Source organism: Protopterus annectens, chromosome 13.part0 (genome assembly GCF_019279795.1).
Source record: "Protopterus annectens isolate FY-2018-M chromosome 13.part0, PAN1.0, whole genome shotgun sequence".
In the NCBI taxonomy this organism is placed as follows: Eukaryota; Metazoa; Chordata; order Ceratodontiformes; family Protopteridae; genus Protopterus; species Protopterus annectens.
The window spans coordinates 15,296,076-15,317,308 of record NC_056747.1 but is presented as its reverse complement, the minus strand read 5'-3'; the positions used below and the strand labels follow the sequence as shown (position 1 = coordinate 15,317,308).

At 43.7% G+C, this 21,233-nt stretch overlaps 1 protein-coding gene across 3 annotated transcripts in view; it reads right to left on the bottom strand.

The window, feature by feature from the left end:
• The window catches only part of CHAF1A (chromatin assembly factor 1 subunit A), a 1,619,257-nt gene that overhangs the window by 1,273,338 nt on the left and 324,686 nt on the right, over window positions 1–21,233 (bottom strand). For all 3 annotated transcript variants that reach the window (XM_044090585.1, XM_044090587.1, XM_044090586.1), the window contains one exon: window positions 14,549–14,784. In XM_044090585.1, coding sequence (XP_043946520.1) covers window positions 14,549–14,784 — 236 coding nt within the window. The remainder of the gene's footprint in view (window positions 1–14,548; window positions 14,785–21,233) is intronic.

Here is a 21,233-nt window from a genome sequence, read left to right as displayed (position 1 = left end):
CTAGGTCCAGAAAAGGCCAAAAATAACTGGTCAGATTTACAAAAGAGTTTAGTCCTGTTTAAGTAAAAACAGATTTGCCTGTGTATATCTAGGGTATGTATGCAATACTCTTCTGTTTGAATGATTAGAAAAGAAAACTGTCAATTCAATGGCTTGATTAAATGGACATTTCAGAGATCACTTTAGGCAGAAATGATGGATTAGTTCTTAGAGACACTGTCTCTATGAAAAATTAAGTATGGACTCATGATACATAAAGCTTGAACCTCAGAAATAAGTCTGGCAGAAGTAATGGTGACCAAAAACAAGGTTTTCCATGGCAAATACTTGAGGTCGCAAGAAGAGGCTGGTTCGAAAGGAGACATTGTCAGAGCGTGTAGAACCAATGATAAATCCCATGGGTGAACAGGTTCTCTAAAGGGGAGCTTCAGATGATTCACACCTTCTATAAATTTATGGGACATGAGAGGAATCTTGGACACCCTCATGAAAATATGGTGGAGGCAGATAGACCCAACTGAAACAGGTCGGCCAGATAGTCTAGTATTATCGACACTGGTGCTGAAAAGGGGTCTACTTGTTTATCTTTCAGCCAACAGGTAAATCTTTTCCACTTGCTCAGATAAGTAATTCTAGTGGAAGACTTATGAGAAGCAATGAGAATATCACGTACTGGTAAAGAAAGATCATTCTGTCCGGCAATCAAGGGAATTGGAGTAGCCAAGCCGTGAACTTCAGGCTGTTCAAGTTGGGATGAATCAGGTTCTGTGGATGTGAGATCAACTCCAGGGTTGGATGGAGAATCCATGGTCGATCTAGTAGGTGAGGCCAAAGGAAGGGGGACCAAATCTGTCGAGGCCAACATGGTGCTATGAGGATCACCTTGCTCTTCAACAGACAGGCTTTCTTCAGAAACTGGGGAATGAGGGGAAAGGGTGGAAATGCATAAAGAAGACCAGAGGGCCAATCGTGGACTACAGCGTCCCTGGGTAAATGTCCCGGAGGGGGAATCAGGGCAAAGTAGTTGCTCCATTTGTAGTTGGTCGGGGGTGCAAAGAGATCTCAGCAAGGATGGCCCCAGTGGTGCAAGATGTCCGCCGCTATCAAGAATTCATGGACCACTCGTGAGGTTGAAGAATGCACCTGATGAGTGTCTGCTATCACGTTGGAACTCACGGGAATGTGCGTTGCTAGAAGAAAACGGTTGGTAACCATCGCCCACTGTCATATCCTCATGGCCTCTCGACAAAGGGGGTAAGATGAGACTCCACCTTGCTTGTTGATGTACCAAACCACCTCCATGTTGTTTGACTGAATCACAATTGTCCCAGATGGCAGCAGAGGATGGAATGCTTGCAACACCAGAAGCACCGCCCTCAGCTCTAAAACATTTATATGCAGATGGGCCTCCAGTTCGGACCAAGTGCCTTGAACTGTGTCCCTGACATAGCCAACCCCCACCCCATCAGGGAGGCGTCCGTGGTCACTGTGGCCTTGGGTTGCTGGGGGGAGAAGGGGCAAGACCATTGTGAGAGATTGTGCGTCATCCACCAATTTAAATCCTGTTTGCACCTGTGGGTTACTCGAATCATGGCTGAAAGAGGATGCTGAAAAGGATACCATTGCGTGAGCACAGCAGCCATTGCAGAAGCCTCATGTGAAACCAGGCTAGAGGAACAATGGTGATGGAGGCTGTCATAGAACCAAACAGCTGTAGAACCGAGTAAGCTATGGATTTTTCCTTTGAAAGGATTGGAATCAGTTGTAGCTTTATCGTTAGAATTCTGTGCTCTGGAATAGCAGCTCTGCAGTTTTTTGTGTCCAAGATAACCCTTATGAATTCTGTCGACTGAGATGGGGTGAGATTGGATTTTTGCCAGTTTATGGCTATGCCTAGCCTTTGAGCAGCGAGGAGATAGAGAGTATGCCAGGGCTTTTTCCAGTAGATGGCTGGTGAGGGTGGAAATGAGCCAGTCTAGGTATGGAAACACCTGGAATCCTTGAAGTCGCAAGTGAGCTGTGACAACTGCCATGCACTTTGTGAACACTCTGGGGGCTGTAGAGAGTCCAAAGGGCAGTACTCTGAACTGGCAGTGACTGGCTCCCACACGGAAGTGCAGAAATCTTCTTGATGGCCTGTCCACTTTTATGTGGTAGTATGCATCTTGAAGATCTATAGAGCACATCCAATAGTCTTTTTCCAAAAGCTGGAGGATAGACTGTATTGTGACCATCCAGAACTTTTGTACTTTCACAAACTTGTTCAATACACTGAGATCCAAAATTGGTCTCCAGTCCCTGGTTTTCTTTGGCACCAAAAATAGTCTCGAGTAGAATCTGGGTCCTATCGGGTCTGGAGGGACTATTTGGACGACTCTCTTTCTTAGCAGCTTTTTTATCTCTAGTGCTGCTTCTGCCCTTTGACTGGGTGGAACGTCGGGAAGGTTTTTTTTTGAAGGGAAGGGACAAAGATCGAAGGGGATATAACCACCTCTGGTTATGATCCTTTGTACTCAAGAATCGGTGGTGATGGTTAGCCAGGCAGAAGGGTACAAGGAGAAATGTCCCCCAACCACCTCCAGAGGAAAGGAGTTGGGCCGCTCTTCAGGAGCGCTGGTAGGATTGACCAGGGAAAGAATCCCTGGAACCCTGGTTACGTGGACCCCCTCTGCCCCGAAAGGAGAGTCTCCCCTGTGAGTTTCCCCCTCTGCCTCTGGGGGAGAACTCTGCCTGTGTGTCACGGAAAGGACCCTGAGCTTTCTTGAACCATATCTTTCCACTCTTTTGGTTTTGGGAGAAAGCACATTGAGGGGAAGAATAAAGGACACCTACGGCAGAAAGGGTCTTACCGTCCTGTTCACATCTGGTCAGTATGCTTCTAATTTGGGCCAAAATAACGAGGAGGCCTCAATGAGGGCATTAAGAAAGGAAGACTGAAAGAGTTCCGTGAAGTTGCACTAGTGCATCCAGGCGTGTCATCTCAAGACCACAGCTGAACCCGCTGCTCTAGCTGCTCCTTCTGATGCAGGAGATATCAATCGCATAGAGGAGTTAGATATAGATTCAATGGTGGCCAGCTGAAAGGCCACTGTCACGGACCTCAAGAGACACGGCACCAGCCAAGGTTTCAGAGAGCTCAGAAACCAGATCCCTCTGAAGCCTGGTAAAATGTACCATATAATTCAGGGACCTGATAGCAAAGGTGCACTCACTATCCTGTCCAGGGCCCGGGAATCTTTGTTAGGCGGATGGACAGTTTGGCTTTCCTCTTCTGCTAGATCCTTTTTAGTTTTGGCCGCCACCACCAAAGCATCCACAGGAAGACCTTTGGACCAATGGGGATCCAAAGCAGGAGGGGAACAAGATCTTATGTGGCCTCCGGGGAATAGCTTCGACGGTACCAGGAGCCTTCCAAGCACGCTGCACGATGAGCCGGACAAGTTCATTGGCAAGTGGAGTAACCCAGGAGGTAGGGGGCCGTGCGCGAAACGCCTGCAGGAAACACAGATTCCTCAGAGGTCAGATTAGAGGACTGCCAGTCACCTCTCTGTTTCAGGATTTCGAGGATACCTCAGAGGGTGACCGAGGGGATCCTTCCACCTCATCGAAATCTGTGTCTTCAGTGAGGGACTCCTCTGTGAGCCCATGTGCTTCCTCGTTCACAAACTTTTCCGGTGGACCTCCTCAGCAGGAGAAGCTGGAGAAGGCAGAGAAAAAGGGGATTCCTGAACGAATATGTCCTGCGGCCCCTGCACCCAGTGTCCGCTAGGTGCGACTTGTGAAACCAGTGTACCAGGGGAGGGCAGAGGTATAGACAGTCCGGAATCGCCAGCAGCAGTGAAAGCCTTCTCCATCAGTTGGAAGGCTGGTCCACCCAAAGAGGAGTGCATGTCTAGGACAGGAGCAACCCACCCCTAAGTGGCTCAGCCTGCCGACCCCATAGTCACCGGATGGCTGTGAAGCAGCAAACTATGAGTGTCACAACTGACATCCTGGGTCGTAGCAAAACTTTCCTGCCATGAAGGCAACTGCAGTTCCATAGTGAGATCCATAAAAAGAACCGCAGAAAGGGAAGACTGTGCTATATCCATGGACTTCAAAAGGCAATGAAGGAGGGGAACAAGAAGGGGTCTTTAGAGATGGGTGATCACCTCCCAAGGAAGGATAGTTCCTGAGGGGTGGGATACCTCTGGCCAAGAGTACCTGGTCCACAAGATGCAACACATGTTCGGAAAGGCTTCTACTGGACCTCACAGAGACTGAGGGAGGAACAGGCCTGTCCACAGAAGAGGCAGACTCTGTGCCCATCTCACCTGACCGCACAGAGGACAATGGTGCAGAGAGAGACTGGACTACTGTCTGCACCCAAGTCATCGATGCAGAGGTCATGGTCTGCACCGACACAGAGATCGGTGCCGAAGTGGTTGTCAGTGCCGAAGCTGGAACTGACAAAACAGGAGTCACCAATAAAGGCAGCTGTTCTGATGAAGATCTCGTTGCCGACGCGGTCAAGGTCTGCGCCGACTGAACAGACTGAGCAGATACAATGGTAATGGTCTGAACAGAGGAGCCCTAGGTGCCGATATAGAGAATGCTGCCTGGAGAAGACAGAGCAGAAATCACTAATGGAGCCGAAGGCCTCGGTGCCCAAGGTCTAGGCACCTAAAGCACTGGGGCTGACAGAGAGCTCCGGAGCCGAAACGTTAGCCTTTTTAGGTTTTGGTTGGCGGGAGTCCCAGCCAGGGACGAAGGCAAAGATTTAGCCTTAGTAGGAACATCCAAAGTTTTCTTATGGGCTCTAGGAGGGGTTGAGGCCTCAGACCCTGAAATAGCCTCTGAAAAGGGAGATTTTAGAAGTCCCTTCAGTATCAGCTTGTTTTTCCTTTCCAACAAGGTTCTAGTAGAAAAGTTCTCACAAATAGTACAGGGTGGGTCAACAGACAAATGGGAAGCTCACAAACAAAGAGTGCGCATCAGAAGTAGGCAGTTTGTGTCCACAATCAGAACACCGCTTAAACCCTGGACTACCTTTATCTGCCATGACAGTAAATTAATTAATAGACAAGGTACCAGCAATGGTATTAAGAGTACCCGAAGGTAAGAGGGAAAAGAGAAAAGGATTATGAACGATGGTAAAGAGAGAATACCTCGCGGTAAAAGTGGTAAAGAAGCAGAAAAACCTGAAGAAATTATGAACGCTAGATGCGATAGGGTAAGAGACAATAAAATATGAACTTCCCTGACAGAAAAGTAATCTGTAAAATTATTAAACAAATGAATGTACTTCGCTTATGAAAAGTAGCTTGACACGACCGAATGGCAACACGGCAAACGAAATCGGAGGTAAAAGGGAGAGGGGGATTGTGGGTAAGAGTTTAGCTCGAGAGTTTGAAGCTGACACGAGCTTGGAAAATGGCCGGCTCTGTTCCGAGCTCGGAACAGATAACATGCGTAAGGAATGAACAAGGATTAACAATACCAGATGTACAGTTGTGTACACTTACATAAATGTAGATGTTGAGTGTATTCACTGCTGCAGTCATTACATTTGGGTTATCTGCTTGCAGGTAGCCCTCAGTCAGCCTGATTAACAAAGTCTTGGGTCCTGCGCCAGTTGCTGTCCCTTCTATGATGTTGTCAAGGGTATAAAACATGCAGTCGATGCCATTACATCAGTTTTTCTTGCCCCAAATGTCAGGTGCCCTCCTAATGGGAAGCAATTAAATATAAAAGTACAAAAAGATATACCTCCAACAAAAAAGCATACACACCAAAAGGCTTTTAAGCATAGTAAAGGAAAGTAGAGGTATAGTCAAAAGAACTTAGGGGAGGGTAACCAGGACCTGCAACAGTGAATACACTCTAACATCTACATTTAAGTGCACACAACTGTACTATGTTCTTCGTGTTTCACTGTTGGTCATTATATTTGTGTGGATTCCCAAAGCTATGGTTGGGAGGAAGAACTTTGATAGCATTAAGGCCAGCTATAAGGCCCTGCAAGACTGCAGTGGCAAAGCCAGCTCTGGATTTAGAAAAATTGGCAAATGATAATGCTTGGTGAAAGTATGTACAGAACTCCAGGTAGCAGCTTCTAGGATGTCCCTGATAGGGGACACCTCTGAGAAAGGCAGTAGATGCAGCCCTGGTGGAGTGAGGTCTGATCCCCTGGGGGATAGGTTTCCATGATGCTTATAGCAGAAATGAATGCAATGGCTTATCCATTTAGAAATGGTTTGCTTTGAAACAGTCTTCCCCTCTGCCCCTACAGCAAATGCCACCAGCAGTTCAGATTTCCTTTGAGGTTTAGTCCTGTCCAGGTAGGATTTAAGTGGTCTGTGCACATCTAAAGAATGCAGTATCCGTTCCCCTTTATTCTGTGGATTGGGAAAGAAGGATGGCAAATGAATGGACTGATTAAGAGCCACACTGGATAACACCTTGGGCATGAAGGATGGACTGGTTCTGAGGGACACCCTGTCCACATGAAAGATGATGAAAGGCTCCACTGCCGTAAGGGCCTGTAATTCAGATACCCTTTTAGCTGATTTGATTGCTAAAAGGAAAGCTGTTTTACAAGAAAGAAATTTTAAGTCTGCAGTAGCAGCTGGATTGAAAGGAGGTAGAGTGAGTTTCTCCAAGACAAAGTTAAGGTCCCAGGCTGAGCTTGGAGCTCTCCTGGGTGGTCTCAAATTTTTGGCCCCTCTGAGGAACTGCTTGAGCAGTGGATGAGAGAAAAGGGGAGGTTCTGTGTTAATGAGCTGAAATGGCTGAGGCATGGATTTTAGTGGAGGAAAAAGACAGGCCCTTGTGAAGCATCTCAGTTAAGTATTGTAAAATCTGAGGTAAATTGGGCGCTGCTGTGCTCATCCCTTGAGATTGGTTCCAGGCACAGAATCTTTTCTATTTTTCAGCATAAGATTTTCTAGTACTAGGCCTCCTTGCCTCTAAAATATCCATCACAAGTTTGCTGAGGGATGGTAAAGGAGAAATTAAGTAATTAGCCAGGCTGCAAGGTTCAGTGTTAGAAGCTGAGGGTGCAGAATCTGGTTCTCCTGCTGAGACAGCAGGGAAGGAGTCTGAGGCAGGTGCCATGGAGACAAGTGACACACTGTGCAGGAGTGGGTACCCAGAGTTGGCACGGCCAGTCTGGAGCAATCAAAATCATCCTTGGTTTGTCCCGTTTGATTTTTTTGTAGTACTTTGGAGAGCAGAGGCAGGTGGGGGGGGGGGGGGGCGGCATAGACGGATAGGTTTTTCCAGCTTAAGAACAGAGCATCCACTTTCTAGGCTCATTTGTGGGGAGTCCTTGTGCAAAATTTGTCCAACTGGTATTTCTGGGGAGAGGCAAACCGGTATATATCCGGGCTCCCCTATTTGCTTGTCAAAATGTTGAAAATCCTTTGTTCCAGTTTCCACTCGTGTGGGTCCATGAGTTTTCTGCTTAATCCGTCTGCCAGTGTATTTAATTTTCCTGGCAGGAATTGAGCTTGTAGGTGCACTTGGTAGCTCAAGACTGTGTTCCACAATGCCATGGCTAGTCTGCAGAGGGGGTAAGAATGTGTACCCCCCTTGCTTGTTTTTGTACCACATAACAGTGGTGTTGTCCTTTACCATTAGTTGTTCTGGAAGAATGTGGTCCTTGAAGGCTGTCAGAGCATTCTGACAGTGAACATTTCTTTTTGATTGATATGTAGGTGCATTTGACTTTAGTTCCATTTGCCTTGAATGCACTTCCCTGCCAGGTGAGCCTCCCCTATGCATAGTCTGATGCTCTGTTACAGTTTGGAGGGGCAGGAGGTGGTGTGAAAGGTAGTCCCCCTTGTTTTGGTGGCAGGCCTCTGCCCACCAAAGGAACTCTAGGCGTAGGCAAGGTATGATAGGAATCATTGTTTCTAGGTCTTCAGAATGTTGACACCATAGGCTTTTTAGATACCACTGTAGTTTCCTCATATGCAGTCTTGTATATGGAATTAGAAGAATGCAGGAGGCCATGAACCCCAAGGCTTGTAGTATTGATCTTGCAGATAGCAGGGTTTTTGTGGCCACTTGTTTGAAGTAGGTTGTCAAATGAATTTGTTTCTCTGGCGTGAGGAAAGCCACCTGGGAAGTTGTATTCAAGCTTGCTCCCAGGAATATAACTTGTTGACAGGGTACCAGGTGCGATTTATTTTCGTTTATGGTGTACCCCAGACAAGTTAGAACCCTTTGTACAAAGGCCAGATGATTCAAAAGTATGTCCTGGCTTTCTGCCTAAATTAGACAATCGTCCAGGTATGGGTATATTTGAATATTTCGTTGCCTGCAAAATGCAATAACTGGGAGCTAGGCACTTTGTGAATACCCTGGGCGCAGAAGCCAAAGGGCAGTGCAGAGAACTGATAGTGCGTGTAGCCTGCTTTGAAGCATAGGTATCTTCTGCAAGATTCCCTGTATGTGCAGGTAGGCTTCTTTTAAGTCCAGTGTTGTCAACCAGGCATCTTTGCCTATCATAGGAAGTAATTGAAGAGTCAGTATCTTGAATTTTGGAATCTCCAGAAAGGCATTTAGAGTAGACAGGTCCAGGATAGGACGCCATGAATGGTCTTTTCTGGGTACCAGGAAAACTCTCTAGTAGAAACCTTGTCCTTTTTCCTCTTCTGGTACCAGTTGAATAGCCCCCATGCTTAAGACAGAAAGTCCTTGTTTTTGGGCCTCTGTCCACTGATTTGGGGGTAGGTCCAGTCACCCACTTGGTGTTGGCAATGTGTGGAAGTGAAATCTGTATCCCTGGGACACTATTTAAAACCCATTTGTCCTGGGTAATGAGTTCCCAATTCTTTGCATGAAGAGCAATCTTTCCCCCCAAAGGGGCAGTCAGTTGATAAGTGCTTAGAAATTTTAAAAGGCAGTCACTGAGACAGTTTACCATAGGAGGGAGTCGTATTCCCAGATTTGAAAGTGGAGGCCCCCCAATGCTTGGTTGTGTGTGTCCCCTGGGACTGAAACTTGGGGTTTTTGCTGTGTCTGGGTTTGGCTTGAGAAGACCTGGAAGGGGCTGGAAAGGACCAATTCTTAGAGGGCCAGTGCTTACTAAATCTAGGAGGCTGAACTTGTAAAAAATCTTTAACAGTTTGCATAAATTTAGCTTTAACTTCCATCTTTTTAAGAACTTCCTCAGCCTTGTTTCCAACCAGGCGGTCCTGATTTAAAGGAGCATCCAACAATTTAGCTTTAACATGATCAGGCAAAGATTGCTCCTTAAGCCAAGCATGCCTTCTAAGCACAGACCCAGTAACAGCAGCCCTGCAAGAGGCCTCTAATGAATCAAAACCACTTTGCAAAGTATGTTTTCCAACGTGTTCAGCAGAATGCATTAAATCCTGTAATTCTTTATTTTCCACAGAGTCAGGAATCATCGTTTTCTGTTTAAGCAGTCCAATAACATGTTGCTGATACTTCAACATATGAAACTGGCAGTTTAAAGCCCTAATGGCCAAGGTTGCAGAAATGTAAACCTTCTTACCCCATCTATCCAGCGCCTTGGAGTCTCTATCAGAAGGGGTAGGATTTTTAGCAGTAGAAGCCTTAATGCCCGTGGGCCCCTGTGAAATAGGTCTGTGGATCTGCAGTATGATTTTTAAAAAGGAACTTGTGGACTCTGGGACTGTACTATCTCAGTCAGGGTTTTCTGGGAGCAGGAGGCAGGGAATCAGGGGCCAAACTAGATGCAGAAAAAGCAACAATGTCTAGTACAGGAGGAATAGCTAAAGGCCTATGCTGAGGTAGGAGAAAGAGATCCCCAAGCCTATTTTTTTAATCAGAAAAATCCTGGCTTTCCCAGTGGAAATGCTCCCTTAGAGTATGTAAGGTTTCCCCAAAAGAAAAATCCTCAGGAGGGGAAGCAGAGGGAATGGAGTTCCTCTGCATCAGAATCTTCAAAAGTAGATAAGGGCAAATCCAGATCATCAGAAGAATCAGAAAAAACAGAATCCTGATCAGAAGATTCATAATCAACTTCAGTCCTTGGACTCTTAGAAAGGGGGGGGGGGGGGCTACCCCTGATTAGAGTTATTAGATCTTCAGCCATTCTTATCATTTGTTTTTTAGGCATAGAGGCCTGAGCATGTGGCCTGGGTGTCGTTTTTTTAGGCATGGATCTAGATTTAGGCCTAAGTAAAGAAGGAGGTGTCGATTTAATATGCAAGTCCGTAGGCCTGAATACATCCTCAGAAGCCGGTGCCTGCACAGCAGCTCCGGACCCATCCAAGGTAGAGACAACCGCGGGGTCCATACAGCTGAAGCATCTAGCAGAATACTGGACTCCCAATGGGTCTCAGTAGAGGCCTACAACTCAGAAGTAGCGGGTATTAGGGGCTGCGAAAGCACCTGAGTACCAGCGAACTGGCGACAGGTTTAGGAGAGCGTCGTTGGCAGTTTTGGACCTTGGCGGCCTGTCTTTCTTTGCGTTTTTTTTTTTCGGAATCCCGGTAGTCAGATGGCTAACAGACATTTCTGGATAATTAAACAGAGAACCGAAATATTTAGATGCAAAAATATACAGACGGATAGTGCACTGATTAAATAAAGCACAAAACAGACAGCAAGGTACATCGTGGTTAGGACCTAGACAAGGAATACAGTACAAATGAAAATCTTTATGAGGTATTTGCTTTCCACAAGTAATGCAATTATTAACTTTTACTGACATCGGTAAGGTGCAAGAAAAAGTTTCCCCAACGGGGTACTTGGCTTTAGTTGAAGACTTCGGTTCTGAAACTCGAAAATGAAAATTTCAGGAGTTGGCCGACCGGCACTTGCAAACTGCTTCTGCTTCGGGCACCGCACGGCAAGGAAGACTGATGTAATGGCGTCGGCTACATGTTTTATACACCTGACATCATGGAAGAAAGGACAGCAACCGACACAGAACCCAAGACTTTGTTAATCAGGCCGACTGGCAGATAACCCAAATATAATGACTGCAACAGTGAAACACGAAGAACAGAGGTAGCCAACTTCACGGCACCCATGCAAATGGAGAATAGTTGTGTGGCTGCAGAATCATGCACCAATGCACTGTACAAACGTGTACACAAATGCATGGATCTCGCCATACCCAACAGAACCAAGACACTCTCCTCCAAAAAAAGGAAGCCAATCTGGTGGTCCCCTGCCATAAACAAACTCCACAACAGGAGGAGGAAACTCATGCTGAATAAGGTGAAGTCCCAAGACTGGAAAAACTCCCTTATCTGCCTCAACAAAAAGTTGAGATCCCTTATCAAATCCTCTAAAGCTAGCTATGAAAACAGAATTGCAGCAGATAGTAAAGACAACCACAAGGCCTTCTATAGTTATGTAAGGCATCTCCATGGCAATAACCCAGATTTGCTCCGAGCTACTGCACAATGGTACCTCCCATACAGAGCCAACAGATATTGACAGTACACTGCCAGATTCAGTGCCAAGTTTACCACCCCCCCCACAAAGGACCAATCACAATACCCATAGATTTCCAGGCACCCAGTATTACTGCTGCACAGGTTAAAACAGCACTGTCCAAAGCCAAGAATATAGCTTCTACTGGACCTGACAATATCCATGGCTGTGTTCTACATAAACTACAGAGTGAGCTGTCACCTCACCTGTGTGCTCTGTTCAATCACAGCCTCACCTCAGGCTTTGTCCCTACCGAATAGGTCACTGCTACAGTTATCCCTCTCCAGAAAGGAGGAGCGACTACAGACCCTGGGAACTATCGCCCCATTAGCCTGACAAGACTGACATGCAAAGCTATGGAACGAATCATCATGGACCTAATAAACAAGGATATAGGGCATCTCCAAACTCTGGATCCTACACAGTTTGGTTTGTGAAGAGTAGATCATGCCTGCTCTACTTGGTCAACTTCGAGTCAGTCACCAGAGCTGTGGATGAAGGCAAGGTGGTTCATACAAACTACCTTGATCTGGCCAAGGCCTTTGATACCATTCCCCACTCAGGAATCACAAACTCACTAAGCTAGGCATCAACCCCTACATCACTAGTTGGGTTGCAAACTGGATCACAGTAGAACCCACAGTGTGAAAGTAGCTGACTCCAAGTCAGACTGTCGACCAGTCACAAGTGGAGTCCCACAGGGTCAAAGGTCCTCTCCTGTTCATTATCTACGTCTCAGAAGTCCAGTCCAACATGAAGGGACTCTGGCTGACAAAGTTCAGAGGATTGCAAATTGGGAGCCATTATTAACTCCCAGAGTGATGTTGATATCCTACAGAAAGGCCTTACTGATAGACTGGTGTCAGAACCATGGCCTTAAGCTCAAGGTATGGTAATCCCTATGAGGTATCTGTTTCCCACAAGAAATACAGTTATTCACTTTTTCTGACATCCGGTTAAATACTGTGGCAAGAAAAAACCAAAATGTTCCCCAACGGGGTACTTAGCCAACTTTGATTCGGTCTGAAACTCCGACTTCAGAAAATTTCAGAACGCCAACCTGCACTCGCAAAACTGCTTCTGCATCGGACCATGCGGCAAAAAAGACTGAGGATATGGCGTCGGTCATGCGCATTAGTACCCTGACGTACTGACGTCAGTCTAATGCGCCCTGACCGACGTCAGCCTTATACTTTGGTATTCGGGCCGACTGGACAGCGGACTACCCAATAGTTAGGACTGCAGCAATGTGGAACGAAGAACATTGTGTCAGCCCCCTTGGGGAAAAACCTGGTTCCCCTGAATTACCACATCAATGGTAGTCCACTGAACACAGAAGGCATTATAAGATATGGGAACACAGGTTGACAGCAACCTTTTCTTTTGACCACCACATTGCCAATATGGTCAGAAAGTCCTATGTGCCACATCTCATTAAAGAGTTTTGCATCCTGGAAGAAAGATGTCACTGTCCCCACCCCCCCTACTCGTCCCTCATTAAGCCAGAGTACAATGCCCCATTTGGCATGTACCTCACTAGACACCTGCAACAACTGGAGAGGCCACAAAAGTACCTCACAAAGAGGATCCTAGGCCTTAGACACTTGTCCTATATGAACAGACTCAAAAAACTCCAACTATTCTGATTCATATCACTACTTAGAGATGATCTCTGCTTCACTTACAAAGCCATGTCTGACCCAGCTGTGTTAGAAATGCTACATCTAAATAAATCCCAATCCCTCCACACCACACGGTCCAGAGACCTCAACCTCATTACCACAATCAACAGAATGTGCTGGAGGGACAGGTCTGTAACCCAGAGACTGCCCATGCTATGGAATAGACTTCCCATACATGTCAAACAGAGAACCTCACTGGCCCTCTTCAAGAGAAATCTCGAAGAGTGGATGGCAAATAGAAAATTTACCCCTGGGATCACTCCAGTGGCTCTACTCGACAGAGACACTGGGAACTAAGTTCGGGTGGCACTATGCCAGGATCATCCTATAGGTGCACACCTGTGAACCTGTGCAAACGCCTTTTCTTCCTTTAACAAAATATTTGTGTTTCTGCATGTGTAGACTGCCTTACAATCACTTGGGTGTCCTTTTCACTTGGTACTATATACTTTGTTTTTTGTGACATTACCCGTTATACAGCAGATACTTTGGCAGGTTAACTCAATACCAAGTAAATAAAGAGGAAAACCTTACAGTTCTAAAATATTAAGCAGGAAACTGGGTTACCTGTCTTGTTAAACAAGGAAAAGCTCCACAAAGATTGATTTAAGAATTTAAATACATCTTAGGGAAGCCATGAAAAAAGTGGTAATGCAGTCACCAGTGATATGGAAAACCACTGTCTTGAGGATTCTTCCACTCTAAGTTTAAGAATGAACACAGTACAGATTTAAGTCACAGTCAGAAGGCAACAGCATTATGGGAAGGAGAGGCATCATCAGAATATCTCGTCACTACAGTGCGTAACAGCATGATTTACCTTCAAATGGTCAAATAAATCTACAGTGCGTAACAGCATGATTTACCTTCAAATGGTCGAATAAAACTACAGTGCGTAACAGCATGATTTACCTTCAAATGGTTGAATAAAACTGCAAGTCAACATCCTAAAGGTAGAACACTACTAAGTCAAAAGCAAACCTCTACTACCTAGTTCGCATGTGCCAAGGTAGAACTTTTCTCCTTTTTTTGCAGGGGGCAAGCCCGCCTGCACCCCCTCCCATGTGAGGGACTGTGAATGATTAACAGATATCAACCTAACATAGCCCAACAGTATATAAGTAGTCAACATAGGCCAGAAAAACATAACATTAAATGATAGACATCAAGTGATAAAGACTTGAGATCCTTACTGCAGCTATCCTCTAAGTGACAGCTGTTTTAAAGCTCTGTCACTCTTCAACTTTCAGTACATTTTATGCAATACAACAAACTCTTTAAAAGTGAAAATCTGAAAAGGACTGTATGCAGTCTAGCAGAATGGAAAATAAGCCTAGAATCAATTTTAAAAGAAAAACATTGACAGATGTGCGCCTTTCCAAAATACCCAAAGCAACCCATTTAGTACACTGCCAACACATGCCCCACAGCAGGTTTAAACTCACTCTATTGCATCTTGCTTCTCTTTCCGTTTTTCTTCTTTCAGTCGCAGTCTTTCCGCTTTTTCTTTGTCGTCTTTTTCTTTCTTCTCCTTCTTCTCTTTTTCTTTCATTTCCTTCTCCTCATCTCTCTTCCTTTTGGCCTCTTCCTTAGCACGTTCTTTTGCAGCTTTTGCCTCATCTTTCAGTTTCTCTCTTGCTTCTTTTTCGGCTTGTAATTTTTGTCTCTTTTCTTCTCGTTCCTAAGACAATTTTAAAAAGTGAGTGTCTTATTTATCTTGAGAAACAGTTAAAGATATTATGAAAAACTGCAGTGATTCCAAGTCGTCCTACAAAGCAATTTTTCTGAGGATACTGAAATCCTGCTTCTGCTAAACAAAAGTTTACGACAAATTTAAGCCTTGCCACAGCTGAATACACAACCATTTCAAGTAGCTATTTTTTATTCTCAAATTGCTGCCATGTTATTAAATAGCAATAAAACTCCCTGAACAGCACACCCTAATCTCCTTACAAAAACTTGTAATGAACTTTTTAAAAGGCAACAGAACTAGCACTGCAGGAAACAGTATTGTGAAGTAGACTGGTCAATCTCAGAAGCAGCTTTTACAATTAATTTCATTTCCCCCAACAGGCTTCATGATAAACTTGCAAGTGATTTTGCAAAAATGATTTTAGTGTGCAGTTTTGTTTTTTTCACGGTTTACTCGTTTTTCACAATAACCATACCCACAAAATGTCATGACAGTTGAGCCATGAGTTGCATACAACTGCAAGGCATCATGGGTAAGGCAAACCATCTTTAGAGAAACTTATTTACATTGTAGTTTCTCTAGCACATTATCACATTTATTTTCAGTGTGAGGAGTTGTGCATGCAAAAACTAGTTGACACCTTTTAGGAGGCAAATTACTGCTGATGCATTTATAGAAACAGTATTTTGTACATTAATGTAGGCACTATGAGCTCGATCTTTTCTGATTTTATAAAAGGAACTCAGCTGTAAGAAAATTTCAGAGGCAGTCCTTAAATTAAGATGCAAATCATGTTTTTTACTCAACCTGTTTTGCATCAAAAACTGTAATATGGTATTGTGTTTAGAAAGGACGTTGTATTCAGCTCCAAAGGAGTGTTACTGGCACTTGCTTCAGAACATGGCCACTTTAAAAACCTCTCTCAATATAGTCAACTAAAATACATTTAAAGTTGCTACACAGAACCCATTCAGTAGATAAATGGCAAACTAGCTAGAAACAGGGGTAAGAAGAAATAGAGGGAAGCATATGCAACACACAAGAAAATAGTTGCCAAGAGAATTACCATAATAGCAGGCCTACAAAGAAGCCAATTCAACTAAAAATTTCGATACATGATCACTTCCCCCATGTAAACTATGATGACAAAGATTCAAATCTCTCCAGCTACAATTAGACATCCTTGCTTGGCTTTCACAGTGCATCTCCAAAGCAAACCTATCGTAAAACCTGGGCAGTCATCTTAAAGTTGAAATTAAATTATTTTCTAATTTCCTGTTAAAATAAGACAAACATTCACATACAAGTTGTAAACTACAAGCCTGCCTACATTTCCTTGCGAAAGAACATTAACATTTATTGCAAAACTAATTCTTTTTTGCAATTTAAATATGTACTGCTGTATATGTGAAATTCATTTGAACTGATTGGAGCTCATCTCCCAGGGCCTCTACTGAAAATGGACATGTATCCAGCTAGACTAGCCCGGTCAACAAATGTAAAATAAATAAAATAAAAATGTATGCTTGTGAAAAAGCAGTAAAGGCATTACTCAGTTTCAAACCTGTATTAACTTCATATAGGCAGCAAGTAAGTGGGAAGACTGTGCCAAGTTGATCCAAGGGAGAGTGGAGATCAGAGCAGTGAAAATATACGGTGTTATTCTTCTGTACCCCAACTTCTACTACACCTTTATACCAATGCATTAACCTTTATGCTACTGAGGGTGTATCCTGCTCTTGACACAACCAGACAGCTTCTAAATGTTTTGCCCCCAATCCCAAACTACACCCACCTTCATACCAACTGCTAACTGGGCAGCTGTCTGAAGGAAAAATAAGCAGTTAAAGAATCTTCCAGACTTTCTTACCCAAAAGTCAAACAGGAGCATTAAACAAGAGAATATTGTATCCCAACAAGTAACTACATACAAAACAGGGAGGACAGAGGGTTGATTCAGCTACTGCAGCAGTGAGGAATTCAAACATCTACTGTTATGAGTAACAACTTACGATTCTTTGTACCAAAGGCAGGCGTCCAGTCTGGTGGACCCCAGCCATAAACAAGCTCTACAACAAAAGGAGAAAGCTACTACAAGATAGAGCAAAATCCTCAAAAGGGAAGACACCCTTGATCATCGTAAATAAAAAAACTAAGATCTCTCAAAATCCTCCAAAGCAAATTTTGAAAGAAAAATTGCCACGGACTCAAAAGGCAACCACAAGGCCTTTTTTAGCTATGTTAGAAACCTGGGAGGAAACTCCCAGATATGTTCAGAACTGGTTCAAAATGATGTAAAGATCACTGAACCTACAGACATTGCCAACATACTGGCTGACAGGTTCAGTGCAAATTTCTCCCCCCCTCCCCCCCAAAAGGAGAAATATCTATACCAGAGGATTGTATCCTCCCAAACATCTCAAATGCTCAAGTAAGAGCAGCTCTCTCCAAGGCGAAAAACACAGCATCCATGGGACCAGATGGTGTCCCCGGTTGTGCGCTCCACAAGCTCATTGAGGAATTAAACCCGCAGTTAGGGCAGCTGTTTAATCTTAGCCTCACCTCAGGATACGTACCCAAGGAATGGCGTACGGCTACTGTGGTCCCATTACACAAAGGCGGTGCCTCCACCGACCCTGGAAACTACCGTCCCATCAGCTTGACAAGCCTGGTCTGCAAAGCTATGGAGAGGATCATTATGGAACTCATAAATAAAGACATAGGGGACCTGCAGACATTGGATCAAACCCAATTTGGCTTTGTCAAGGGCAGATCGTGCCTTTTAAACTTGGTTGACTTTTTCAAAACGGTCACCAAGGCCATTGATGAGGGCAAGGCAGTCCACACAGCCTACCTTGACCTGGCAAAGGCCTTCGACACGATACCCCACTCAGGCATCATAGAAAAACTCACCAGTTTAAATGTAAACCCATACATCACAAGATGGGTTGCAAACTGGCTAAGTGACAGAACCCACAGGGTTAGAGTTGCTGGCGCCATGTCAGATTCCAAGCCTGTCACAAGCGGTGCCCCACAGGGCTCGGTCCTGGGTCCACTCTTGTTCAGCATCTACTTTTCGGAAGTACAGGCAAGCACAGGAGGATTATGGCTGACAAAGTTTGCAGATGACTGCAAACTGGGCACCATAGTTGAAAACACATCAGACACAGATATCCTTCAGAAGGGTCTCATAGAAACGGATAACTGGTGCCAAAGCCATGGCCTAAAGTTAAACGCTAAAAAATGCATAGTCATACCCTTTGGGAAAACCAAGGTTACCCCTAGCTACCATATAGGTGGCAATCCACTAAGCACAGAAGAGGTTATCAGGGATCTGGGAACCCAGGTTGATAGCAACCTCTCATTTGACACCCACATTGCCAAAGTTGTTAGGAAGACCTTCTACATTGCCCACCTGATCATGAAGGGTTTCACATCTAGGTCAAGGGAGGTCATCATTCCCCTGTACACATCACTCATCAGACCGATGATTGAGTACAACGCCCCATTTGGAATGTATCTGACCCGACACCTACAGCAATTGGAAAGGCCCCAAAAGTTCCTCACCAAAAGGATAAAGGGTCTCAAAAATATGTCCTATGCTGCCCGACTGAAGGAGCTCCAGCTCTACTCAGTCGCCACACCTGCTCAGAGGTGACCTGTGCCTGACATACAAGGCCATGTCCAACCCGGAATTAATGAACATGCTTCACCTCAAAAAATCTAAATCCATCAGATCCACAAGAGCACGAGATTTAAACCTTGACACGGTCATAAATAGGACGTGCTGGAGGGACAGATTCATCACCCAGAGACTCCCTATGCTGTGGAACAAAATCCCGGTACATGTGAGGCAGAGTACCTCGCTGGCTTTGTTCAAGAGAAATCTTGACCAATGGATGGGAGATAGCAGGTATACCCTCACTGCTTGACAGAGGCACAGCAAAATAATGGGCATAATATCCTTCAATACAAAGGGGTGGCGTAAGCCACAAAAACTCTGGGCTAGGCTTATAAATGCCCTAGATCAGCAAAAAGGAGGCTAGCACGGAACAAGTACTCACTTAAAAAAATGCACCAGTTGAGGAAAACTGCTCAGTCCTTGCTGAAAAATCGACTTTATTCACAAAAACACGACAGGACAACCATCAGTAAAAATTCAAAAGGTCACAAGCACTAACGCTATGTCTACACACCTGCGTTTTCGTTTGCAACACTTCTTCAGATGCAATACAATCTCCTCCCAACAAACCTTTCTTATTATATACACAATTAATACAATTAAACAATTAAATAAATTAATTACATCACAATTAATACAGCTTAAAATTCATCCTTCTAATGTCCACATAAAATAACCATAGCTTATTCAATACTGTAAAACACACACCTATTCTAAAAAACTAATGTACAAACATATATAAAATTTCGTTATAATAATAATATACAAATTGAATACCTTTCGATTTTCAAAAAACATTTATTTAATGCATAAATTTATAAAGGATCTACTTTCATTTAAACAAATTTCCTTGTCCTCTTGCACCCTCTAGTGTTCAAATAGAGTTAATTCAATGATACCTTACCTTTTCTAATTAATAAGACTGCAATAACAGCTTCCATCATTTCAAATTTAATCCTATACAAGCTAATGCTTAGGAAATATATAAATTATAATACATAAGCCATAACTGACAAAGATAGTAATAGGCAGATAAGCTTAGGAACTAATTTAACCTAACCGTGGGGAAAACAAAAAGTCATAAAAAGGCGCTTTATTATTCTGGCCACATACATTAAAGAGACCCAGTAATGCTCACAATTTTGCTGCCCTCAATTTGAGGACTGGGGCCAAGGAGACAATATTGTTTAAACCTGGTAGATTGTACGACTCCAACTAACTGCCATAACAATTCCTTATATTCAATGGTGTCTTCCCAAGGCCCCCCTCTAATATCTTTATTCACCACTTCTAAGACATAAAAATAAAACACTGCATCTACACATTTCCTTTTATGTCTATATAGGGCATTATTATTACAACAAGTTCTAATATCATAGTTGGGCTCATATATACGGTTTTTCAGCCTCCGTTCAGATTTGCCCACATAAAAAGCGTCACAATTTTTGCACAAGCTCAAATACACTATTCCACTTGTTTGGCAATTTGCAAACTTAGAGCTCCTTATCAATATGTCCCTACTCTGTATATATACTGTATCCTTAGCATAAATATAGGGGCATTGCGGGCAACTTCCACATTTAAAAGTTCCTGTTTTACCTTTCTTATTTGCCCCCTCCCCTTTGTCTCAAAATAATTCTTAAGATTCTTACCCTTCCTATATGTACACTTAAATGGGTGTTCAAATAGACAGTCCAAGTCCGACAATTCACTAAACTTCTGCCATTCATTTTGAATTAAATTAGTAATAAGTTTAGCTTCCCCATTATAATCAATAACTAAATTATTCCTACCATCAAAATCTTCTGCCTGCCCCAATACCTTACATTGTTCCTCCTTCCCTAAAATCGGGTAATACTTTTCCTGTCTACCACTCAACTTCATTTTCCACTTCTTTAATTAAGGCCTCGGGGTAGCCTCTCTCCAGAAACATTTTGTGAAGTTTCTCACATTCCTCTTTAAAATCATTGTTCCTGGAGGACATTCTGCTACCCCTAACATATTGTCCCTTAATTATTCCTTTTTTATGATGGTGTGGGTGAGCACTATAATAGGATAAGTAGGAATTGGAATAACTGTCTTTTCTAAAGACCTTAGAAAAGAACTTACCATCATCCTTCCCTACATAAATGCCTAGGTACTGCAGACATTCCTTACTCTTACTGTAGGTGAAGGAGAGAAAACTAGTGGTACTGGACAAGTGTTCATAAAAAGCTGAGAATTCACTCTCAGAACCAACCCATAACAGGCATATATCATCAAGGTAACGCTTATATAATTTCCAGCATTTATTAAACCTAGAATTGAGAACAAACTTCTGTTCCCATATGTCCAGGATGATATTAGCATAAGTGGGTGCACATCGTGCACCCATAGCTACTCCCTGGATCTGTCTAAAAAACTCCCCCTCATAATGTACAAAATTATTGGTAAGGACTAGGTCCATTAATGTCAAAATCAAACGAAAATCATTCTGAGAGAATTTACCATACACTACCAAAGCTTCCTCAAACAGCTCCATACCTTCTTTGTGGGGTATGGAGGAAAATAAGTCTACTATATCAAGGGTTATGAATATTATATTTTCATCAAACACATCATCCTTCAAATTCCTTAATAAATCCCAGGAATCCTTTACTATTCCAGGCCCATCCTTCAATATTTCTTTTAATTTAATATCAAGCCATTTTGCTAGAGGGGCAGTTACTGAACCTTCTGATGCAACTATAGGTCTCATTGGTGGATTTAAAACATT